Raw genomic sequence first — 22,045 nt, forward strand, 5'->3', positions numbered from 1 at the left:
ATCACCACATCTCATCTCATAGAATGAATGAATGAATGAATAAATAAATAAATAAATAAATAATGTTTAACTTACTTTCCACCCCAGTAGAGTTTGGTTGTGATGACCAAGCTGGACCTCCTGCACATCAAACAGACACAAAGAAAGAGCAGATCATTGTGGGTTCTTAATGGCCTGAATCATTATGATAGCACCAGAAGGAATTGGTGATAGTACCTCACTACAAAAAGAACGTGGAGATGGAGTTCTGAACTCATAGCCCCGAAATGTAAGAACAAGGGAGCTGGTGAGCCGAGACTTGAAGCCAGACCCTTGAAGGGACTGAAAGGAAGCAATCTTTGCCGGAGACCCTGGGAGGAGGAGGAGGGCTGCCTAGCATGTCCGTGCATGGTGCTGCAATATGTGCTTTTGACAGCTTTTGGCTGAGATGATCTTGGAGGTCAGAGATGGCTCCTGAGAATGGAGGTGACCTACAGGAGGAGCTGCCTTGGTAGCTCAGAGGAGTGGCCACTAATTAGCACTTATTTAGAATCTGGCATGATGTTGATGGCCTGTGAGCCTTTCCTGGGAGGAAGCCTCCTCTCTGCCAAGGAGCATGGGCGTCTCTTAGCTACTATCTTATCCAATCAGTACCCTCATGGGCAGTGGGAAGTGACTGACTGCGTAGAAACAGGAGCGATGAACTAAAGGCTCATAGTCAGTAGGTGCTTGAAATCCTTTATCAAATGTCCTTTCTCTTTACCGCAAAGGGATGAAACACGGACATCAGGTTGGCAAACTGGTTTCCCACTTGAAAGCCCCATTCAAGGGCAGCAAACACTCTAGTGTTAGGATCATGAAGAACTGTTCTTTGGGAACCACAGGAATATAATTTAAACTTGGGAGACAGCGAGAGCTCGGTGCACGTTGGTTTAGAATAAAATCTTTTGAGGGATTATTTGAAACACAAGGCATTTATAATTCTGTCACGTTATCATTCTGTTGATACCTTAAAACTCTTGGACATACAAGGCCTCCTTGATGAATGATGACCAGTGGGGAGTGATGGGGACAATTCTCTGACAGCTTGGTGGCAAATGAAAAATTGGTTGAAAACATCGGCCTCTCCATCCCACTAAGTTAATTCCCTGGAAAGTAATTTGAGTTACAGGATGGAAGGTCTGCAGACATCGTCCTGGGGGTCGCACATTCCTAACAGGCTATGTCCTTTTCTCATTAACAAATCAGCCTTCCACGACCGATGGTAACGACAATCTGCACAGGGGAGCCAGGTCTCCCTTAGAAAACACTTTCTATTTTCCCCCCAAAAAGTTGTTTGAAATATTATTTAAAAGTAAACATAAGCCCTTTTGATTAGTCAGAGCAAATATTTTGCTAAAGCTGCACATTCTCTCCAAACACTGACGTTAGACTCCACAAAACTGTCCGCCCCACACTGGCGTTTAGGCTCAAGTGGCAAGAGTAGATCAAAACCTGACAAAGGATCACTGAGCCCTCGAGGCTCTCAGAGTAACTGTTACGGGTGGTGGAGGAAGACGGCACAGTCCCCTGAGGCTTTGCTTGCCTCTCACCCTATCAGCAGGGCACCTCCGCAGCCATTTTACAGCCAGGGAAATCAAGGCTCAGACACGTGACATCACTTTCACCAGGCACTGCTGCTGGCAAGTGACGGCAGAAGGACAAGCAGCCAAGCCAGCGAGTTGAACAGCTTGGTTAGGCTCCACGCTAGGATGGCAAGGTTTATCCTCTCTCTGGTCTCCTCCCGGGGGCAAATGTGAACTGTATAAACTTTTCATAGCATAGCACTAGCTGGGGCTGTTATCAGCAAGGCTGGAAGGTGGCTTGTGGAATATTCATATGCATCTGTTTTCCACAGAGTATGTATGATAGGTTCTGCAAGTAAGGAGGATGGATCGGTGCTCACTGAGGGAAAACCACTGCCTGTCCTTCCTCACGCACAGGGCAGTCTTTATTTTGCTGTTGGTCTTGCTTTGCTGTGTTGCATGAACCTCCCCTCCCCCACCCCAAACATCATGTAACCCCCCTATTGCCACTTGCTTTGTGTATGGTTGGTGGAAGGGATGGGTGAACACACTCCTTGAATTTCTTGGAGCCTTCAAGGATAGCAGACACTCCTCTGAATACTCAGAAACTAGAGCTCCAAGCACCCAGGACAGATGCTGGCAACTGTACCCGGATGAGACAGCTTTCGGCAATTATCCTAAGGGCTTTTTGGTTTTATCATTGCTTTGTGCAGAGAGCTGTTAACAAAATGAGAGGTGAACATAAATCTGTGTGTCTAGATGGTTTCCTGTGGCTCACTTTCTTTACTAATTACAAGTGCTGTCAGAGCTATGAGAACACCACTCTCTGTGATGCTTAAATACCTCACAAACAGCTCTTCTTCTCTGCCTGACCCTGCCGTCACTCGCTGGAGTCAGTGGCTAAGGAATTTCTGACACACAAGTAATGAACTCTCCAGCATTTATTTCCAAAACGCTAGAGATTGTTTCTTTACCAAGTGTTGGTTTCCTTTTGGGACAGACTTTTCTCCTAGTGCCATATGATTTTATTTTTGTTTTCTGGGGCAAACCAGTGAGTCTTTAAAAAAGGCCAACAAGCAGTCACAGTAGACGAGATTACCTCCAGCCCTTCTTCTTGATGATGTTCCCCAGAATCACCTCAGCCCTGAAGGAGGAGAAGACAATGTTTCAGAAGGCAGCGTCTCAGAAAAGCAAGAGTCAACCCAGCACTAAAGCCATCCCATTTTTGAACTCTCAGAGCCTACAGAACCCCAAAATAGAAGCTCTCTCAGCTGGTAGCACGGTCTCCACTGTTTCTGCTTGTGCCGGCAGAATCCGGCTCCCAGGCATTCCAGAAGCACTTGCCAAATGCTGGCTCTGGCAAGAGACTGCCTGTGGTCCTGACATAAGAAACAGAGGAGTCATCTGGCAGCTTGGTCCCACATAAAAATATCCTACTCTGTGGCGTTCAGCGAGAGGCAAGGTTTCTTCATCTAATTGCGGTGGAACAATTTAGTTGTGCCCAGAGGACAAGAGACCTCAGACTGTTTAGACAGAAAATATTGACCCCCAGATGATCTTGGAAGGAAAAAAAAGAATCTACATGTGCATTCAAATGTCCCCAAGTCCAGCAGTTATGGTGATTCATACTGAAAATGTCCTAGGATTGAGTAACGTTTGCCATAGGACTAAGATACAAGGAGACACTACAATACCTTTCCTGTCACCAAGACTGGGCTGTGGAAAGGTGTACTGAAGACATCTTATTATTCTCTCTCCCTTCTACTTCCTCAGGCAGATTCATCAGGATTGAGGAAACTACAATGCCCTCCTATATCCCTCCCAGTTAGATCCTCAGCGTGAGAAGCAGCGGGGCTGCCAGAGACAGGAGGGGGGAGGTTAACACAGTTAGCACTTGGATCATCAGTGAGCTAGATACGGATGCCATTGCTAACTATTCTTTTATAGAAACAAATGTTGTTTTTGTACAGCCTCCAAGACATCATGATGCAGGCTAACTGTGCAGCCTGCTCCAAACGGACAGAGATTGGATGGTACTGGAATCTTTTCTGTTTCTTCTTGTTTGGCTATTGTTCCATGTAACCTTACACAGTGAGACTCTATCTCAATTCCACAATTCAATAATGATTCAGGTAACTATCCCTCATAATTGGAGTTACAGTCAGGTCTCTAGTAGGCTCACTATATTTCCTTTCTCTGCCTTAGCCTGTTTGGTGCTGCACGAGATTCAAAGAAGAAACCCCCTGACAAAAGGGCATGCAGAAAGGAGCAAGGTCTTACAACCTCTTTCTTTTCTTGCACTCATAAACAACAAGTTCTCTGATGGTCCTTAAGCACATACAGAGCCTTAAAAAGGAGGACACAAAGTAAGGAAAATGTTCTTCTATCATCTGGGGTTGACATGTCAAGCCTCAGCTCAACTGTCGCTTGCTTGAGGGAGGGGCAGCGGGCCTGATGGGGCTGTACTCCACAGTTCCTCCGAGAGCCCCGCAGGGATGTCTACTTCCTTTACTGATGGAAGTTGGACATCCATGTTTATTCCAGGAGAGCGGGGCTCCATCCCTATTCTAAAGCACAATAGTTACGTTGTGGCATGTGCTTGGTGACCTGGCCTGACAGAGCATCAGCCCTGTGTTCTGCTTTGGCCAGCCATGTTGAAAGTACCGACTCAACCCTGGGGTCCAGACACTAGAAGTCACTCCTCAACAGAAGTGAGGACTCTCTGCCACCTGCTGTCTTCAGAGGAGGCTCTTAAGCGCCCTCTTGCAAAAGCTGTTGATACTTTAGCATCATTTGGGAATCACAACTTTCATGGAAATCAGCCCAGGGACAGGTGGTCAAATAATTAGTTAACACCTCTCCATCTCCACCATCGTTTCCCTGGCATGTTTTTCTCACGTTTGCCTCTCTTCAGCGCATTTTTCTTACAGGAATGGTATGGGTAGACCAAGAGGGTCCCAGAGTTCAACACTCCCGATTCTACATATGGACTGAGGAAGAGCGTGCCTGCTGAGACACGCCCAAGAGAAGCAGCCCCTCCTCCCCAATGCCACAGCAATGTCTGGGCACACCCTCTTGGTTCCAGCGATGCGGGTGAGGGATGGTAACTGGTTCTGACTTACTTCCCAGCCGCATAGACCTCGGCAGTGTCGAAGAGATTAACTCCACTTTCATAGGCAATTGTCATCAACCGTTCAGCAACCTGCCAGAGTGCAAAGGTCAGTCAGAAATGCCAAAAATGTCTTCCTAGTTGGGAAAGGAAATGGTGTTAAATACTTTATCTGCCTTTCACTTTGAGATCTCATTACCATTTCTCATTTTTCTCAGTTGTAGTGACTGACAGAAGAAAGAAGAGCCGAGCAGAGCACAGAGGGCATGTGATCCTTCTATCCTCCAAGTAGGCTGTAATTCCTCTTCCGTGTGTGTGTGTGTGTGTGTGTGTGTGTGTGTGTGTGTGTGTGTGGCGGGACGGTGGGGGGAGCATTGTGGTCATCCTCCAGCTGAGGTCTTCAGATCTGCGTTTCCCTCCCTGCTGGGAAAACCTTGTTTGATAACACCCTTTGTCACACGTCATCTTGCTGACAAAGAGGGTCATTTGTACCAACGCCGCCTCCATCTCTCCACTCCTTTCTGCAAGCCAATAGTTTCTGGCAGTTGGGTGACTCCTGACCTAAAAGCTTGTGACTTTCCTCAAGGTCTAGCCAACTGTGCAGATGAGTCACGGGTCCGACAACCATGACTGTTGTGACGCTCCTGGCACCCGCAGTTCGGTGGAACAGTGAGCGTCATCTTGGAGCTGCTGCTGAGTCAACACAGGGGAGGGAGCAAGACCCTGACTACTGGGGGACAGCTCCTACTGCTTAGGCTGCAGCAGAACAGAGCCCCAGGATTCATCGTGCTGCTCAGAGCAAGCTAGGAGTGTGTGGGGTGGGGGAGAGTGGACGGTTATCCGGGTTATCTGCAGCAACCCGCGGGAGGTGTGGCTGTCTTAGCATACCGTGAAGCAGCACTAAAGGAGTCTATCTTCACCTTGCTGGTTTATTTATGAGAAGTTTGAACAGTTTCCCCACTTCACAAATCATTACAGTTGATTTTCGAGGATGTTCTTTGACGATGGACTAATGTTGCTTCATCAGCATTTCTATGATAAGACTGTGTTTCTGGTGCTTTGAAAATTAGCCTCCCAAGACTAGGGCTAGGCTGGCGGGCACAACCTTTGCATTACCTGCAAGAAAGCAGTAGCAGCCTTTAACCTGCTACTGTAAAAACATCACGCTTGAGCAGAGCTGAAAAGTAGAGCAAATATAGTTTCCTCCTTCTGAACGTCCTGTGTTGTGGAAGTTACTGTGCGTGCAGTAAAAATGATTATGGTATGTCATTCGGCATATTGGTGGATTATTATTGGGAAAGGTAACAATTATGTCTTATCTCCAGAGAAGGTTTGAGATGGAAAATTCTGGATGACACTTGGAGTGACTGAGAGTAGGAACACTTCCAAATAACAGGATCTGAAGACCTCATGAGGAATAGTGGGGAAGACATTGAATTAAGTCTGAAGACCAGCTTTAGGCTTTGATAGAGTTTTTGACCTGAAACCCTGTGTTTGGTCCCTATTCTGTAACGTTATTTGGAGATGGCAGAAACTTTAGGAAGCGGGGCCTAGTGATAGGGTGTTGTCACTAGGGTCCTGCCTCTCTGCTCTTCCTGTGCACACATCCTCTAATGCATACTCAGTCATGACCGGCTGGCTCACTACAGGATTCAAGTCAGTAGAGCCAAAAGGATGGAAACCCCTAAAAGTTTAAGGCAAAATAAACCTTTGCTTCCCTAAAAGTGGATGACTTGAGGTCTTTGGTCAACGTGACGAAAAGTGAGCACAGTCCATGAATGTCCCCTTACTCTATAAACTTGAACAAATCATTCGGCTTTTGCAGATTTCAGTTTCCTTCTCTGAAAACTGAAGCGGAGTCTATGAAGGGATCTCCTTCTCCCTCATGGAGCCTGAAGGCAACAGGGGAAGCTGGTCTCACTTCCTTAACAAGGGCCTAATGGCCTGTGAGCCACATGGCCAAGAAAAGTCTTGTGAGATATTCACACTAATGAGACGTTGCAAAGAATTCTGGGAACATCTTTCTCTTCTTCACAGAATTTCTAGAAATAGAGCTTTTGCCTTGCTCTTTTTGAGTCTTAACTATTCCTGCAGCTATTTCATTCCTGCTGCCCGAAGAGAAAGTTGATACAAAGGGCTGTTTAGAGCCAAGAGAATGGTTCTCTTCCTAATAGCTTAAAAGTCAGAATGAATGCTCTCGATTTGGCTAAATTAATGTGAGCAGGGTTTAATGCTACCTGCTATTAAAGCTACTCCAACTACATTACAGAAAAGAAAACATGGAATAAATCCCCAATTCAGTGCTTTTTGGATACTAAATATGCTCTCTTAAAAATTTTTAAGAAATTATTACTCATAGAGTAACATATATCTTGGTTTTTATTTAAAGGCATACCATCGAGTTATTAACTTTGTTGATATCCCTGCTAAGTACCTATCGGATATGTTGTTGAAATCTTCAGGGACAGGGACTTCACACCCTCCTTGGGTGGCATTGATAATTACAGCACCCAGCAGATTATGGTGTGGTCATTTGTGCCTGCTTTAGAATGACAGCACCTGCAAGTCTGAGACGGAGCTGAACAATCAGGGAGGTGAATACATTGCCACTGGCTTATCATTTTACCCCTAGAGAATAGGTGGCATTGAGCCATGCAGTGGTGGGCATTGGCTCCCAGCTGGCCCCTCTGCTCACAAGGCTAGCCATCTTTGTCTGTTTTCTTCCACACAGTGCATTGGGCAGTAGCAGGTCCCATGCAGACTGGAGACGCTGGCTAGGAACTTAGTTCCCTTCTAACTTGCTGCTGTCTTTGTGTCTAACAGTGTCTGTGTCCTTAGCTGCATTCCTCGTGAATGGGCCTCTGCACACCTCTATCCTTGTCCGAAATTGAATGACGTGTATGTCCTGGCAATGCTGAAGCAAACATGGGCAAACCATATATGGTGATTCTGTTGAACTTGTCCATACTGGGTTTTATGGTCTAAGTTGATGAGGACGACTGATCAGATCTCTTCCTCTCTATCTTTCCCTACCCGATGCCAGTCATAAGGCCTCTTGATGCACACCCAGGTCCTCCTGTAGGGAGGAAGGACTTACTTCCATAGCTACGGGGAGTGCTGCCCTTGAAAGGCCTTCGGGTGCCAGCCCCCGAAAGCTGTACTTGGATGGAGTCGCCTCACCCAAGACCTCATTCTAGGATAGCTTTTACCTGATGTCTGGGCAGGACACACACACAGACACAGATACACTAAAATAATAAGCCAAGAAAAGAATGATAGGGAAGAGAAGAATAATCCCTCTGCACATTGTAGAAGTTGAAAGTGACTCACCTCGTCTGAAACTTGACCTCCAAATGTCACCCATGTTCCTGGAAGAGAATAAATATTTTTATAATATTGTAGACAATAAGGGGAGACCTTTATGTCAGAGCAGGTAGTTCATAAATGCGCCTAGATGGGGGCACATGCACACTCTAGTCTCGCCTTTGCCCCAGTTCCTAATATTCCAGGAAGGGTCAGTGTCCTTCGGGGAAGGGTGCCTCTTCGAGCCACCATAAATGCTTATGGTGCACATCCCTGCCTTCTGTGAAACTTTGATTCTGCTCTGGGACCAGATGCACAGGAAGTCAGTGCTACAGAGCTCACACTGGCTGCATGCCTTTTTTCACTCTTCTGCAGCTAGAAAGGCCTATCCTGCAAGTGAGCACAAGAAAGCGTGGCAGCCGGAGTGAGCCAGGCCTTGACTTACACTTCTCGCCTTGTTTGTAGAATCTGGAATTTTTAGTCACTTTTCCGGAGAACTTTTCAGGCATTCTGCCAGGACGTGCTGATAAGAACTGGGTGGTGACCCTCATGTACCTTCTCTGTGTGCACTGCTCTGGGAAAATTCTGTGGGTTTGGGGTGAAGGTAGAGGCAGGAGTCAGGGCAAGGGGGAGGAAGGCAGAGGGAGGAGGCATAGCCAGTGGCAGCATGTGTGAAGCAAGACACTGAGCAGGCACACGCTGTGCTGGGCTCCAGCAAGCCTCTTTAGTCGGTCCCTTCCTTAGCCACCTTTTTCTTGAACCATGATTCTATCAGACAGAGACATGGCCCTCACATACCAAGGAGAGTGAGGTGAATGGCACACTTCCCATCTCGAGTTCCTAATTAGCTGTGCGTCTTGATAAAGGCTCTAACCAAGGCAGACACAAGACATGTCAGTAGAGAGTGCTCTACCTAAGATGGAGGAGCAAGGTCTCCTGGAGGACTTTCTAGAGAATGACACTGTGATGGAATCTTACGGAGATAAAGGGAATGGAGAAGAAAGGGGTAGGCGTTTCGACGTGGACAGGATCTTGGAAAAACAAGAAGGCGGAGAATGTGAATGTGTTGATGTGCTGTGTCTGGACCATCAGGCCGCGGGGTGAAACATGAGTCAGAGAGAGACCTGGGCAAGAGTAGACGCAGTTAGGGCGTGGGCGTGGTTAACGCTTCTAGGGCTGGAAAGAAATGCTGCTGGCAATATATATTCTGCATTTCACTGTAACGGTCATAGCTACCACCACGGCACACCTTCTAGATGCCAGGGAGTAGACGACAAACCTTTTCTTGAATCATTTGACAGACTCAGAGGGCAATTTTATCTGTGTCTACAGTTAAGGAATCTCACATCAGCCAACACTAGGTGACACACCCAAGCTCCCACCAACATGCTTGCCTTTGATAAGGTTGCCCCGTTTAGTGTACCACACTGCTGAATTCAACTATCTCTCAATTAGTGTGGTACCCACAGACATGTGCTGATGTGCTATTTTCTTTGTCCTAAGACAAACGGAGTGTGTAAATCACCTTACACGTGCACTCTCTATCTCCAGAGGTTGCAGATGGGCAGCCCACGGCTGACGCTCAGCTTACAGGCTCATTCTGTTTCACTACAACGAAGCTGACCAACTTGGATTTCAGGAAATTTTGAATGAGTTACTGACATTTAAAGACTTAGGAAATTTTTCTGAAAAAGTTTAGATTTTCAGCAAACAATGACAACAAAGTGTCAATGCCCTTTCTAGGTAGACATTCCCCAAACTGGCGTTGCGGGGGGGGGGGTGCTTTTGTGAACGACTGTGCCTGTTTGCGAACCTCCCCACCCCACTTCCTGGTATATTCTTAACATTAGAAGAAAATGGCTACTGCTTTGTACCATATGCTAATTGCCATTTTTCTTACAGCAAAAATAAGAGGATGCAAACTTGTAATTAAAAAAAATGGAGTTAATTCTTTTAAGAAAAATAGGCATAGACATTTTTTCCAAAGAATATTCCAAACCAAGAATGCTAACAAAGACAAATCCCACCCTAAGGAACCAAAATAAAACCAGTCGTGACCTGTACACAGAAAACATGGTCTTTGAAAAACTGAACAGTCTGAGGAAATGGTCCATGTTTGGTTTGGAATGGGAATTAAATAAGTGAGGTGCTGTGATTAAACTCTGTATCAAGTGAAAATAATTGCCTGGGCGTCACAACCTTTTCACAGGCAAGATGTTTATAAAGAGTCCCTTTGAATGCGGCAGAAATGATGAGTCTAGAGAACAAACATTTGAGAAGGTTAGTTGATCTGGCTCAGCACGTCAGGCAGAGAGTGAAGAGGGCTCAGCACAAGTCAAACAGCTGGAGCCATTCTCTGTGGCAGCAAAGGAGAAAGCAGATCTGAGGGACAGCACACTGTTGACTATTATTTGTGGCATGGTGAGAACTTTGAATGATGTGTGCCCATGAAAGGAAAAAACATGTGTGTGTGTGGTGGGGGGGAGTTTCAGATAATTTAGAAACATAATAATCTGGTCAAAGTCACTGATGCCCTAGGTGGGTGGGGTTGCTGCTGGCCCTGTCAAGCTACAGACTGAAGATGGCACTATTTTGTTGGAACATTGTACCTGAGTCCCTTAATTTCCCCATTTATTAAAAATGGCTTTGGGCGAAGAGCTAAAATGGGACAAGCCACGGATTCAGTAATGAATCCCACAAATTAGCTGTTCTTCTATGTCTTCAAGCAAAATCAGGTCAGCATTTGCTTAATGAATTTGCTAGCTGGCTTGGGCTGTGCTGTGAAAGCAGTTCTTTTGTTTGTTTGTTTGTTTTCTTAATTGTTCATGTCGTCAGTGAGATTAGACCCGTCTCTACTGAGTCCTTCCTGGAGCCTGAGCTTCTTGCTGATCCTACAAATCAGCTCTGTCTGAATACTTCTCTACGGGGACAGTCCCAAGAACAGATGTTCCTTGACTGGTAAATCTAGCGAGTGTTGGCAATACTGTGAGCCCAACGCATTTCACATACCTCATTTACTAAAACCCTAGCTTAGCAATTAACTTAGCAGCCTAATGCTTAGAATCAGCTGTTAGCTGTTTCCCGCATGGCGGTTGGCTGACCACGGGTTCACCCACCTGCTGCTGCCCAGCATCGTGACAGTATTTAACGCAAATTCTACCCCAGGAAAGGGTCGAAATTCACAGGCAAAGTGCGAAGGTTTGGAGTACTAGACTAGCCTGCACAAGGCCGTGGATTTCATCCCTAACATCATAGCAAAAATCAAAGTATGGTTTCTACCAAATGTATATTGATTGTAACCACCATCAACAAATTATAAAATGTAAGTCAAGATGCCATGAATTCAGAAACTGTGTTTGCCTGGATTATTTGTTTGTCTCAGATGTGACAAAGCTTGGGGAAGTCACTCACTGAGGAATGACAATCCGTTTCTAGATGAGAATTATAGCCTAAAATCCAACCTTCAAAATTGTGTTGTTCAATACTGGATTGACAAAAAGGTCTCTGATTTCAAGTTTTTTGCAAATAAACTAGCATCATTTAGATCACTTTTATTAGTATTGAAAACAAATAACGAAAGCCAGAACTGTACATATATCTCAGAGGAAGACAAGGCCATTTTGCACTTGAAAACCAGCAGTGATTCCAGTCATGTTGGGATAACACTAGTTTAAGCAGCAATTTCATTCCAAAAAGAAGCAGAAAAAAAAAACCCCAAAACACTCTTCCATGTCTCTTTTAAGAACTTAAGGTTTTATTGTATACAAGACAGCCTGAAGAACACTTTCATACAGAAGAACAGATGTTAGGACAAAATTGTGGTGAATTATGATGGAAAAGTCAATGTTAAATAACTTTCTTTTTTTTGTTTATACATTTTGTTCCTTTTATTGAAAAATAGATATTTTTCTCACATAACATATCCTGATTATGGTTTCCCCTTCCTCTACTTCTCTAATTCCTTCCTCACCCTCCCATCTGGATCCACCCCCTTTCTGTTTTACATTAGGAAATAAATAGGACTCTAGGGGATAATAATAAAATATAATAAAATAAAATGAAAACTAGCCCATTGGAATTGAACAAAAACAAACAAAGGGAAAAGAACCTGATAGAAGAAAAAGTGGGAAGTACTCTACAACATATGGGTACAGGAGATCACTTCCTACGTTTACCCCCAGCAGCACAGACATTAAGGACAACATTGAATAAATGGGACTTCCTGAAACTGAGTAGCTTCTGTAAAGCAAAGGACACTGTCACTAAGACAAAAAGGCAACCCACTGACTGGGAGAAGATCTTCACCAACCCTGCAACAGACAAAGGTCTGATCTCCAAAATATATAAAGAACTCAAGAAACTAGAATAACTTTCTTTTTATATTGACTAAAAACTATTATCATAAAACAGCATATGTATTACATATGTTTATGTTATTGCTGTAGTTTGAATATGGTTTGTGTGCCACCAAGTGTTCTTATGTTGAAAATTTGGCCTGGTGCTATTGGGAAGTGAGAATTTAAGAGGTATAGCCTAGTTGGTGGTCAAAAGTTATTGAGGATAATCCCTGGCAGCCTTCATGAGGGAGTTGTTACAAAAGGAGCAATGTTTGCCCTTCTATCCTCTCTGTTCTTGTTTGAGATGAAGTCACTTGCTTGTTCAGACATGTGTTCCTGTCACAATGGGCCAGTACTTATTGGCCTCATAGAGGTCAAGTGAACTGCCCCTCTGTACCTCCCATCAGCCCTACTCCCACTTATCCTGGGTTTTGCACCTTCAAACCTTTAAGCTAAATAAGTAGCCCATGCCAGATATTTCATTATAGCAATGGCAAGCTAATAAAGCTACATATATACCCATAACTTAAAAATAAAATAGTGTTTCCCCTTTTGGAAGTGAGCTATTGTTACATTCATCTTATTTTGTTCAAGGGGACCACTCCCTGACCCTTGACACACTCACCCCTCTCCAAAGCCCTAGAATAAAAGTGACAACTTAGCAGATGGTTGGTCAATGTTGGTTAAGTTTAACCGAATTGCCTTTTGCCTATCAGTAATCTTCAAAGTAAGGGGGTAACTTCCTATCAAGCATAATTACTTTGATTTCTTGAAGAAGGAATGATGCCCATTGGTAATTCATCAGTTCTTTTAGCTTCTAGGTGGTTGAGACGTGGTTCGACCAGTCATTTCCTTTACTAGAGAGGGGTGCCAGGACAGTCCCCCCTTTGCTGCAGTGACTTCGGTGAGAAGAGGTGGTGACATTGTGGGCAGATGCTGGAGGAAGAGATGTCACAGTCCTTCTCGCTAGAGGGGGATGGAGCAATAGCTGTGTAGTCAGGAGTCTCTGATTCTAGAATTTAACACATTACTATGTCATCCTAGGTGGGCTAAGGTGGTTTTCTATTTACCGTGATTCTCTTAATCAGATAGTGTGGAAAGAACTTTGCTCACTCATTAAGAGAAGTTCAAGAGTAAACAGAGTAAAGAACACAGAAATCCTTGGCCTGAGGAGGAATCTCTAGGGACGGGTCTAGGGTATCTAGACAGGTGGCTGAGGTAAGGTTGAGAAATTCACTTCTTGTACTTTTCACCTCCCATATGGAAAATGGAGATGCCCGCTTGCTGAGGAAGCAGCGTAGCCAGGCAGGCCAGGGCTGGAGTCCTGAGTCCTCCACTCACTAGGAGGATAGCTGCTGGTGGCAACAATAATAATGATGACGTAGATGGTGATAATAATGGTGGTAATAATAGCAATAGCATCAACACAGGAGTTTTAGGAGACAGGTGAAATAGAATTTAAAAGGTTAACAGCCCCTGCCCCGAAGCCGCCATTAACTCCCTGTCTTCACGGCATGAATGTTAAGCATTAGAATTCCCTAGAAGCTCCACTCTGAGATTTTGATTATTTGTATCTGACCAGCAGCCAAATCACCTGCGTATTTAACAAGCAACCCAGAGATCTGAATGCGACGTGTTGCACTGAGAAGCCCTGCTGTGGCCACAGCACGGATGCTGCGGGCTTGTCAGGCTGTGACTGCGACACAGCTCAAGGCCATGTCTCCTGCAAATGGCACGGAGAAACCACCCTTCCGTGTTCCGGCGCGCACTTGTTCCTGCGCGCATCTGCCAGTGTTTGACACGGAGCCTGGCCCTTATTTTCGGATCCAAGCTGCTGCAGCCTCGTCTCGCTTCTGGCGTCTGGGGTGTTGCTAATGAGCATCTGGCCAGAGTTAACAAATGGGATAGCAACAGAGCCTCTTTTGGCTTTCCTCTCAAGAACTGGTAACACCACCCACGCTCTCAGGGGGTGAGGGTGGTGACCTTTCACATCTGGACTTCTCAAAAGAGCTTGGAAAAGCAATAAAACTAGACAAGGACGCGGCGAAGGCCACGTGGAACTTGAGTGTGCCTCCCAGGCATGTGAGGTGCAAATAGTAAGTACCCCCATTTACTGCTAAGAAAGTGTGCTTACACACGCGCACACACTTCTAAGGACTAAACACCATCTAAATCCTTTTCTCCACCCCTTGGAATATAGTAAAATAGGAAGCTACAATGAGAAAAAAATGCTCAGGGTCTGCCACACAGATTCACGTGTTTGGTTTTTCCTAGATCAGTGGTTCTCAAACTGTGGGTCCCGACCCCTTTAGGTGGGATCGAATAGCCCTTTCATAGGGGTTGCCTAAGATGAATGGCAAACACAGATATTTACATTATGATTCATAACTGATGGAGGAGTTACTTTCATTTAATAAAGAAACTGCCTTGGCCCATTTATAGGCCAGCCCTTAGGTGGGTGGAGTAAACAGACAGAATGCTGGGAGAAAGAAGCCGGGTGAGGAGTCGCCATGATTCTCCCACTCCAGACAGACGCAGGTTAAGATCTTCCCTGGTAAGCCAGCTCGTGGTACTACACAGAATATTAGAAATGGGTTAGATCAATATGTAAGAGCTAGCCAATAAGAGGCCGGAACTAATGGGCCAGGCAGTGTTTAAAAGAATACAGTTTCCGTGTAATTATTTTGGGGCATAAGCCATGCGGGCGGCCGGGTGCCGGGGACGCAGCCCTGCCGCTCATATTACAACACATAACAACAGCAAAATTACAGCCATGAAATAGCAATGGAAATAATGTTATGGCTGGGGCGGGGCACCATAACATGAGCTACTGTATTAAAGGTTGCGGCATTGGGACGGTGGAGAAGCCACTGTTCTAGACTCTTCTGTATGCATCGTATGTATCAGTTCTACTCCTCGTGGGAAACCGCAGCAGTGTTTGAAAACATCGCATTTCCTACAGACCAGGAAGTCTGCCAGGGCTCTTCAGCGGTAGGCCGGCTAAGTCGCACTCTCCATGGCCCCATGCTGATTTTGGTTGGTGATGTGCCTCGTTCTCCCTACCTACCCCACACTCTGTTCCAGACAATGGTACATCTGGCTGTTTGCAGCACCATCCTGCTGTAGGGCTCTGTCCACATTGCTCCCTCTGCCAAATGTCTCTCCTGTGGAAACCTTTGTTGTGATAAGCTCTGCATCTCCTCTCTCAAATTGTCCATTTGTTGATGAAGAATACCACATAGCTGTCCCCATGCCTTGAGTCACCTCTACCTTATGCGTTTTCTCAGTTTTACCAGTGATCAAAGTTTGCCTAAGGACTCTGTGGTTCTATGAGCAATGCCCTAATCTCATGCACAGAAAACTGACCCAAGCGTTAGTCAGCACGATCTTCAGAACTCAAGACCTGCTGGAAGACTGGCTAATGACAGGGTGTGGTATCTGTGGCAAATTATCTGGGAATGGAACCTGTACCAGAAGAGAGCCCTTAACTTATAATGCTGTTGGGATACCACAGAAACACCCGAGGAGAGGTGGAGACTGACCTTCTGAGCCTGTGTGTACATTTGAGGGTCTGAGGGTTAGATGGGTGGAACAGACACAGGATCCTTATGACCTTTATGCACAAATATTTGATCTTCTTTCCTTTGTTCTCCCCCTCTGTGTTCCTCCCCATTCCCACTTTCTTCCTCCATTTTTTCTTTCTTTGATTTAAAGATTTTTGTATTTATCTACCAAGGGATACTCTTAGCTTCATGTTGTTTTAAGAGTTATTTCAGGGCAAGTTTGCCCAGAACCATTTTGTCTGATCAATACAGTTTATAGACAAAGGAGTGATGTCGCAGGTAGGAGGGGTGGCAGGTATGTGACAAAAGAAGTGGTTAAAATCTTAGAAGAGTGTTAAAGCGCATCACAAGTAGGTTCGACTCGTCACTGTAGCTCAGGAGCTATGTGAGCATCAGTAGGACAGATATCTTGGTGCACCATAAGCCTTGATCTGAACTTTGGTGTTAGATTAACCATAACTACTAATTTAAAGCCAGAAATTTGCCCCCTGGAACTTCTTTACGAAGACATGAATTCTGAATTGATTTGGTTCCTTAAGCCTCTTAGGAAAATTCAAAATAAAAACATGTAATATCCTTAAAGTTTTTGTTCTTTAAATTCTTTCATTTCTTTTGCATACATCAGTAAAGTATGTACTATTACTTTTCTAAAGCACAAGCTACTTGAAAATTGTTTTTTTGTTGGACAACCCGTTCATAAAGAAGGTGGCAACAGATCATAATTCTCCCTACTTTATGACCATGGAAAAGGAACACTGAATGTGGTTTGTATTCTAAATCTCTGGGTCATACATCCTAATATTTTCTAGTATTGTTGGCTATATATTGAAGATTATTTACTCAAATGGGCACAAAAACCTCAACACATAGCATCACTAAAGCTTTTCCACACTGCTCTTTGAAAAGTTCTTGTAAGAATATGTAGAGTAGTTAATGTAGGTGAGTTAAACACTATAAAAGTAGATACTTATTGTAGGGTACAGGAAATACATGCAATTTCTGATTCTTAAACTTAAAAAAATTAATATTGTCTTCCAAAATGTGACCTATGACTAAGATACATGATGTTTTTTTCCCTATGAGATTTTTGCGCAGTTCCTAGAATTTAGTCTGTGCTCAAATACATTCTTTTGTTCCTTTTTGGGTTGCTCACGCTTTTCCACAGCAAGTTACTATGCGTAAGAGTTTTGGAAAAATACTCTTACCAAGAAATCGGAAAGTCGGTGTGATTTTCTGCATCTTTCCCTTTGTGAGTGTTTGTGTTGAGCCCTTTTCATCACTGGTAGTTCAGAGAGGTGTCCTACCTCAAACAGCAGTAATATTGGAAACTTTGTTGTTTCTGGATATAAAAGCACAGGGTGTGTGCATGCGGCTGTAAAAGCACAGGGTGTGTATGTGCAGCTGTTAGGATCTGTTAAGAATGCATTTCAATTTCCTGAAAGGCAAGGAACATGTCTAGGTGAAAACAAGAAGATAATAATTGTAAAAAAGATGAAAAAAAACTGTTTTGTAACATTTCTTTCAAAGTCTTCTTCCTGGGCCACGAACGATCAGATGCATATGATATTAAATGTTATTAAAAGACAAATTTCGTGTTCAGGAAGTAGGAATAGTGTGACATTCTTGCTGAAGCAGAGTTACAAATGTGATTTCTGGCTAAGAAATTCTTGAACTATAAAATAATGAAAACAGAAAATATACATGGGACGATTTGACAAAAATCTAAAATAATTCTCATTCTCAGCCATATTGTATTCAAATTAATTCACTTCCTATGCTTGCCTATAGATTTATTAATTTATATATAAGCAGTAGCTTACTTCATTAATGCATTAGGGATATTAGCTGTTAATAATTTCAGCTTTAAAAATGTATCTATAATCTTTTTCTATTAGAAGATTTACAACTATACTAAGTCCTAGGTGGGTATTTCTACATCACCTGCAGAATGACACAGACTCTTCTTATGCAGACTCTTCTATTTCTATTGGCGTGATAGAAATGTTCCTTGTTCAGTAATTATATCCAGAAATTTAGCTCAACATTAAGAACAAAGTGGAGCGATCCTAAATCTTAAAACCATGCTGATCTATCTCTAATACCTAGAGATTCACTTTATTCTAGACTCTACACAGAGCCTCAGGGCTAACCTTCATTGTCTTACTGTTTTCTTGATTAGATTAAGGGATAGTGAAAGGCTTTTCAGGATGTGTCCCTGATGGAGTTTTTGGAGGTGTTAGACTGCAGAGGCTCTGCCATAACGAACGCACAGATTCTGTGATGGATTCGTAATATGATGGATTATCAAATGGTGGTGAGATCTAGGAGGTCTTGATGAAGGAAGGTCTGTGGGCGTGCTCTTAAGGCCTATGTCCTTCTCCAAGTTACGCTGTTTGCCTTTCCTCTGCTTTCTGGTCACCATGACAGGAATTGCTCTGCTCTGATTTTCCCTCCCTGCCACCATGAATGAGGCCTCCAAAACTGGGAGCCCAAATGCATCCTCCCTCAAGTTGTTTCTTTCAGTGCACCTACTGAGATGAAGAATGACTTCTAAAGGTAAGGGCAGGTGGGACACTCAGGGTCCCTTCCTCAGGACGGGGGCTCTATGTGTGTCTGACTTTCTTATCTATCCAGTCATTGATGAGCAAGTAACTCAGGTAAGAAGTACTGCCTCTCAGCAGGAAGCCAGGCTGGAGCTCTGAGTTCAGTTCACTGAGCCTCAGCTCCACCCCAGTAAGTGGGACCACGGAGCTGATGAGCTGCCCCACTAGGGACCGTGATTTAGTTAGTCTGATAAAAGGTCCAGGCATAGCTGTTCTTTGTCTGTTTGTTTTTCTGTATTTATTTATAAATAAATCTTTCCGCATGGGTGGAATGGCAGCCAGAGCTGGTAACTGTTCTAAGTAAAGCTTGGGACATTATGGGAATGTACTCAGTCCATCCGTGAGAGAAGCCAAAGTACAGGAGAAAGAACAGTAACAAAGTGAAGAATCATGTAGCGGAGAAGCCGAAGGTGACTTTGATTCCAGGTTGGAGATTGTGATGTCTTGTAGGGCCTTTGGGTTCACCAGATTGTTACAGACTGCGGTGGTTTGAATGAGAATGGCTGTAATAGGCTTATCCCTTTGAATGCTTGGTTCACAATTAGCAAAACTGGGAGGATTAGGTGGAGGAGGTGTGGCCTTGTTGGGGGCAGTGTATCCCTGGGAGTGTTCAAAAGCCCATGCCAGGCCCAATGTCTCTCTCTGCCTGCTGCCTGCTTGTCAGGTTGTAGCTCCCAGCTACAACCATTCATGCCTGCCTTCCTGCCACCATGCTCCCTGTCAGGATAACGGACAACCAAATCTGTCAGCAAGTCCCCAATTAAATGGTTTTTTTTTTTTCTATAAATTGTCTTGGTCACGGTGTCTTTTCACAGCCATAGGTAATTACCAAGAAAAGCCTCTTCCTTCAGCATTCTCTCTTTGGTTCTCTGACCTTCATTTTACTAGTTGCAAAAGTCCCAGTGGAAGTAATGACTACAGTAAAAATAGCTTAGCAGAAGAAAAGACGGGATAAAAAGAGCATCAGCACTCTTGTTTCTGGGACAAGATCACAAGGGTCACCTGTGGGCTCATTTCTCCTGCCCTGTCCTCTGCTCCATGACTTCAGTGCCAATTCATGGCACCTTCCTGGCAAAGCTCTAAGGTGGACAGACCTGATTATCTGGCTGTTCATCATCCGTAACGAAGATGCTGGAAAAAGTCACAAGTGGTGGAGATGGAGCCATTGCCAGTCCTCCCTCTCTAGAAGTTGTTGGTCCCTTAACCCTCCGGCATCACCACACCTCTCCTTCCAGCTTCCCAGATAACAGACCCCTTGGTGTACAGAGAAGAAAATAAAGCTGTCATACAACAAATGCTTTCTGTTTCCTACTATAGCATCTGCCAAGGTCCCGGAGGGGATGGGATTCCCCATAAGCTTCCCACCGCATACAACTCTGCTGGCCAACAGTGGCCCACCTCCTCGCCCATGGGTGCGCATCTGCCTGGTTCCTTCATCCTGTTGATCCCGCTGTACACTGGCTCCTCCAGTGGTTGGTCTCCCTCCCTGCCCCACATCTCTACTGATAAAAATGGTGATGACAAGGGCCATCACAGAGAAAACTGCTTGTCCTCAAATCGTTTTCTTGGAACCCGCTTCATGCATACAAAATGAACACACAGCAAGGCAGTGCCATCTTCTGCTCCCATTAGGGACATTCCTCTCCCACGCTTGTATTTCTTCCTTTCTTGGGATCCTATGGTTTTGTTTTCTTCAGAGATGCCTCTCTATCAGCTATCGCTATCCATCAACGCACTACCGTTGATGCCTTGAATGCTTCAGTGATTTCTCATTGATTTCATGATGAATTATTATTATATTTTACTGGTGTGTGTGTCTGAACATGTGTGCACGTGCACGAGTGTGTGCAGTTACCAGGACATGTGTGGAAGTCAGAGGCCTTTTTTTTTTGGAAGTTAGTCTCTTTCTACTATGTGCATCTCAGGGATCAAACTCAGGTTGTGAGACATGCTCAGGAATGCTTTCATTCACATGAGTCACATGAATAAATCTTATAAATAATAAATAACCACCCATGATAAATTTTATAGTCATTTTCACACTTCTTACTTCTTCATATTTGAGTTATACTTGACCACTTTCTTTTTATCTTTGACCTTCTCTTTAAAGAAGGCAGCCAGACTAATATATTTTCCATTCAGTTTCTGGAATTTGGCAACTTACTATTTTTTTAAATGGTATTTTATGTTTTTAAAAACATCCCAAGTACAGACCCGCCCAGCCCTGCTCAGTCTGGGTGGGTGGAAGACACCTTGAGGCACCAGGCGGGTGGGCACTGTTACAGTGAGCAGCTCTATGGACCTGGACTCATGATGACGCCCAAGCCCAAGTTAGGTCTGTGATCCTGCTGCAGCTGGGGTCTGTGGTAATGTTCATGGCCTATGTCGCCACCAAAGGACACAGGTTGCCTGGGATCCGGACCACCACCTAACATCATGTTGGTGTCCAAGAACCATGCTGTCCAGTGCCATACAGATTAGGATGCCCTGCGCTGCCCCCTGAGGCCATGCTGACATCTGGACCTGAGATGATGCCAAGGGTCATGTCTGGGTCCATGACCCTACCACAGCCAGGCTCTGTGTTTATGTCTGTGGTTCCTGTTACCAACAACAGTCATGCGGATGCCTGGGGAATGAGCCACCACCTGAGGCCATGCTGGTGTCTGGGGGTCATGCTGCCACAGGGGCCATACTGATCTGAGTGACCTGAGCTGCCTCCCAGGACCATGGTGACATTCAGGCCTGAACTGCTGCCAAGGGCATTGTTTGGGTCAGTGATCCTGCTGAAGCTGGAGTCTGTGCTGATGTCTATGACCCATGTTACCACCAAGGGCTACGCAAGTCATGAGTGTTGAAATTCGAGGGTTGCGCTCACCTCTCTGGGAGATCTGGCCCTGCCCCGACATAGGAGAGCTGGCCCTGTTGACCCCAGTCCTGGGAGAGCTGGCTTCGCCCCTCATCACAGCTGCAGGAGAGCTGACCCCCGATGAGGTGGGTACAGGAGAGCGGGCTCTGACCCTCACCTGTGTGTGGGGGAGAAGCAGCACTGGCAGAGACCTGACTGGCCAACTCAGTTACTACCCAGGCCCACAACCAGGGCTCTGAGCTGGCACTCCCCAGCATGGACCCCATCTATGACCTGCCGGTGCGTGGACCATCAGTACACAGCATTTCAAATAAGCAGCCTGTGGGGGCGCTGTAGCCCGAGAACCAGGCTCCTTTAGGACAGACTGTGCTAGGATCTGCCCCTGTGACCTTTCCTCCCACTTTCCCAGCATAGGATCTGTTTGTTGGTCCTTCAGTCATGTGCACTGAAAGACCAGCGGTGCACTGGACTCCCCCTCTTACGGGATGCACTAGGCTTAGTCGGCCTCTAGCCTTAGGGAACTCACGAGACAAGACCCAGCGGCTCTTGTAGTTTCTTCTGAGTGAAGGCTGAAGGAACAGCCTACAGTGTGAATATGAACGGGAGGTAAGGTCAGAGACCAAGAAAGAACACGAAGCCACGGCTGGGAAAAGCTTGTTAGAGTTCAGAGTGCCGGGTAAGCCTTTCATCTCCCTTGCTCCCTCTCTCCAGCCGCAAGTC

At 45.1% G+C, this 22,045-nt stretch overlaps 1 protein-coding gene across 2 annotated transcripts in view; it reads right to left on the bottom strand.

The window, feature by feature from the left end:
- Positions 1–22,045, bottom strand: part of Kcnab1 (potassium voltage-gated channel subfamily A regulatory beta subunit 1) — a 332,096-nt gene that overhangs the window by 60,807 nt on the left and 249,244 nt on the right. For both annotated transcript variants that reach the window (XM_057757376.1, XM_057757377.1), the window contains exons 3-6: positions 7,984–8,021; positions 4,667–4,746; positions 2,644–2,688; positions 76–120 (exon numbers count right to left, since the gene is read on the bottom strand). In XM_057757376.1, the coding sequence (XP_057613359.1) occupies positions 76–120; positions 2,644–2,688; positions 4,667–4,746; positions 7,984–8,021 (208 nt within the window). The remainder of the gene's footprint in view (positions 1–75; positions 121–2,643; positions 2,689–4,666; positions 4,747–7,983; positions 8,022–22,045) is intronic.

The sequence above is a fragment of the Chionomys nivalis genome, chromosome 24 (assembly GCF_950005125.1).
Source record: "Chionomys nivalis chromosome 24, mChiNiv1.1, whole genome shotgun sequence".
NCBI lineage: Eukaryota > Metazoa > Chordata > Mammalia > Rodentia > Cricetidae > Chionomys > Chionomys nivalis.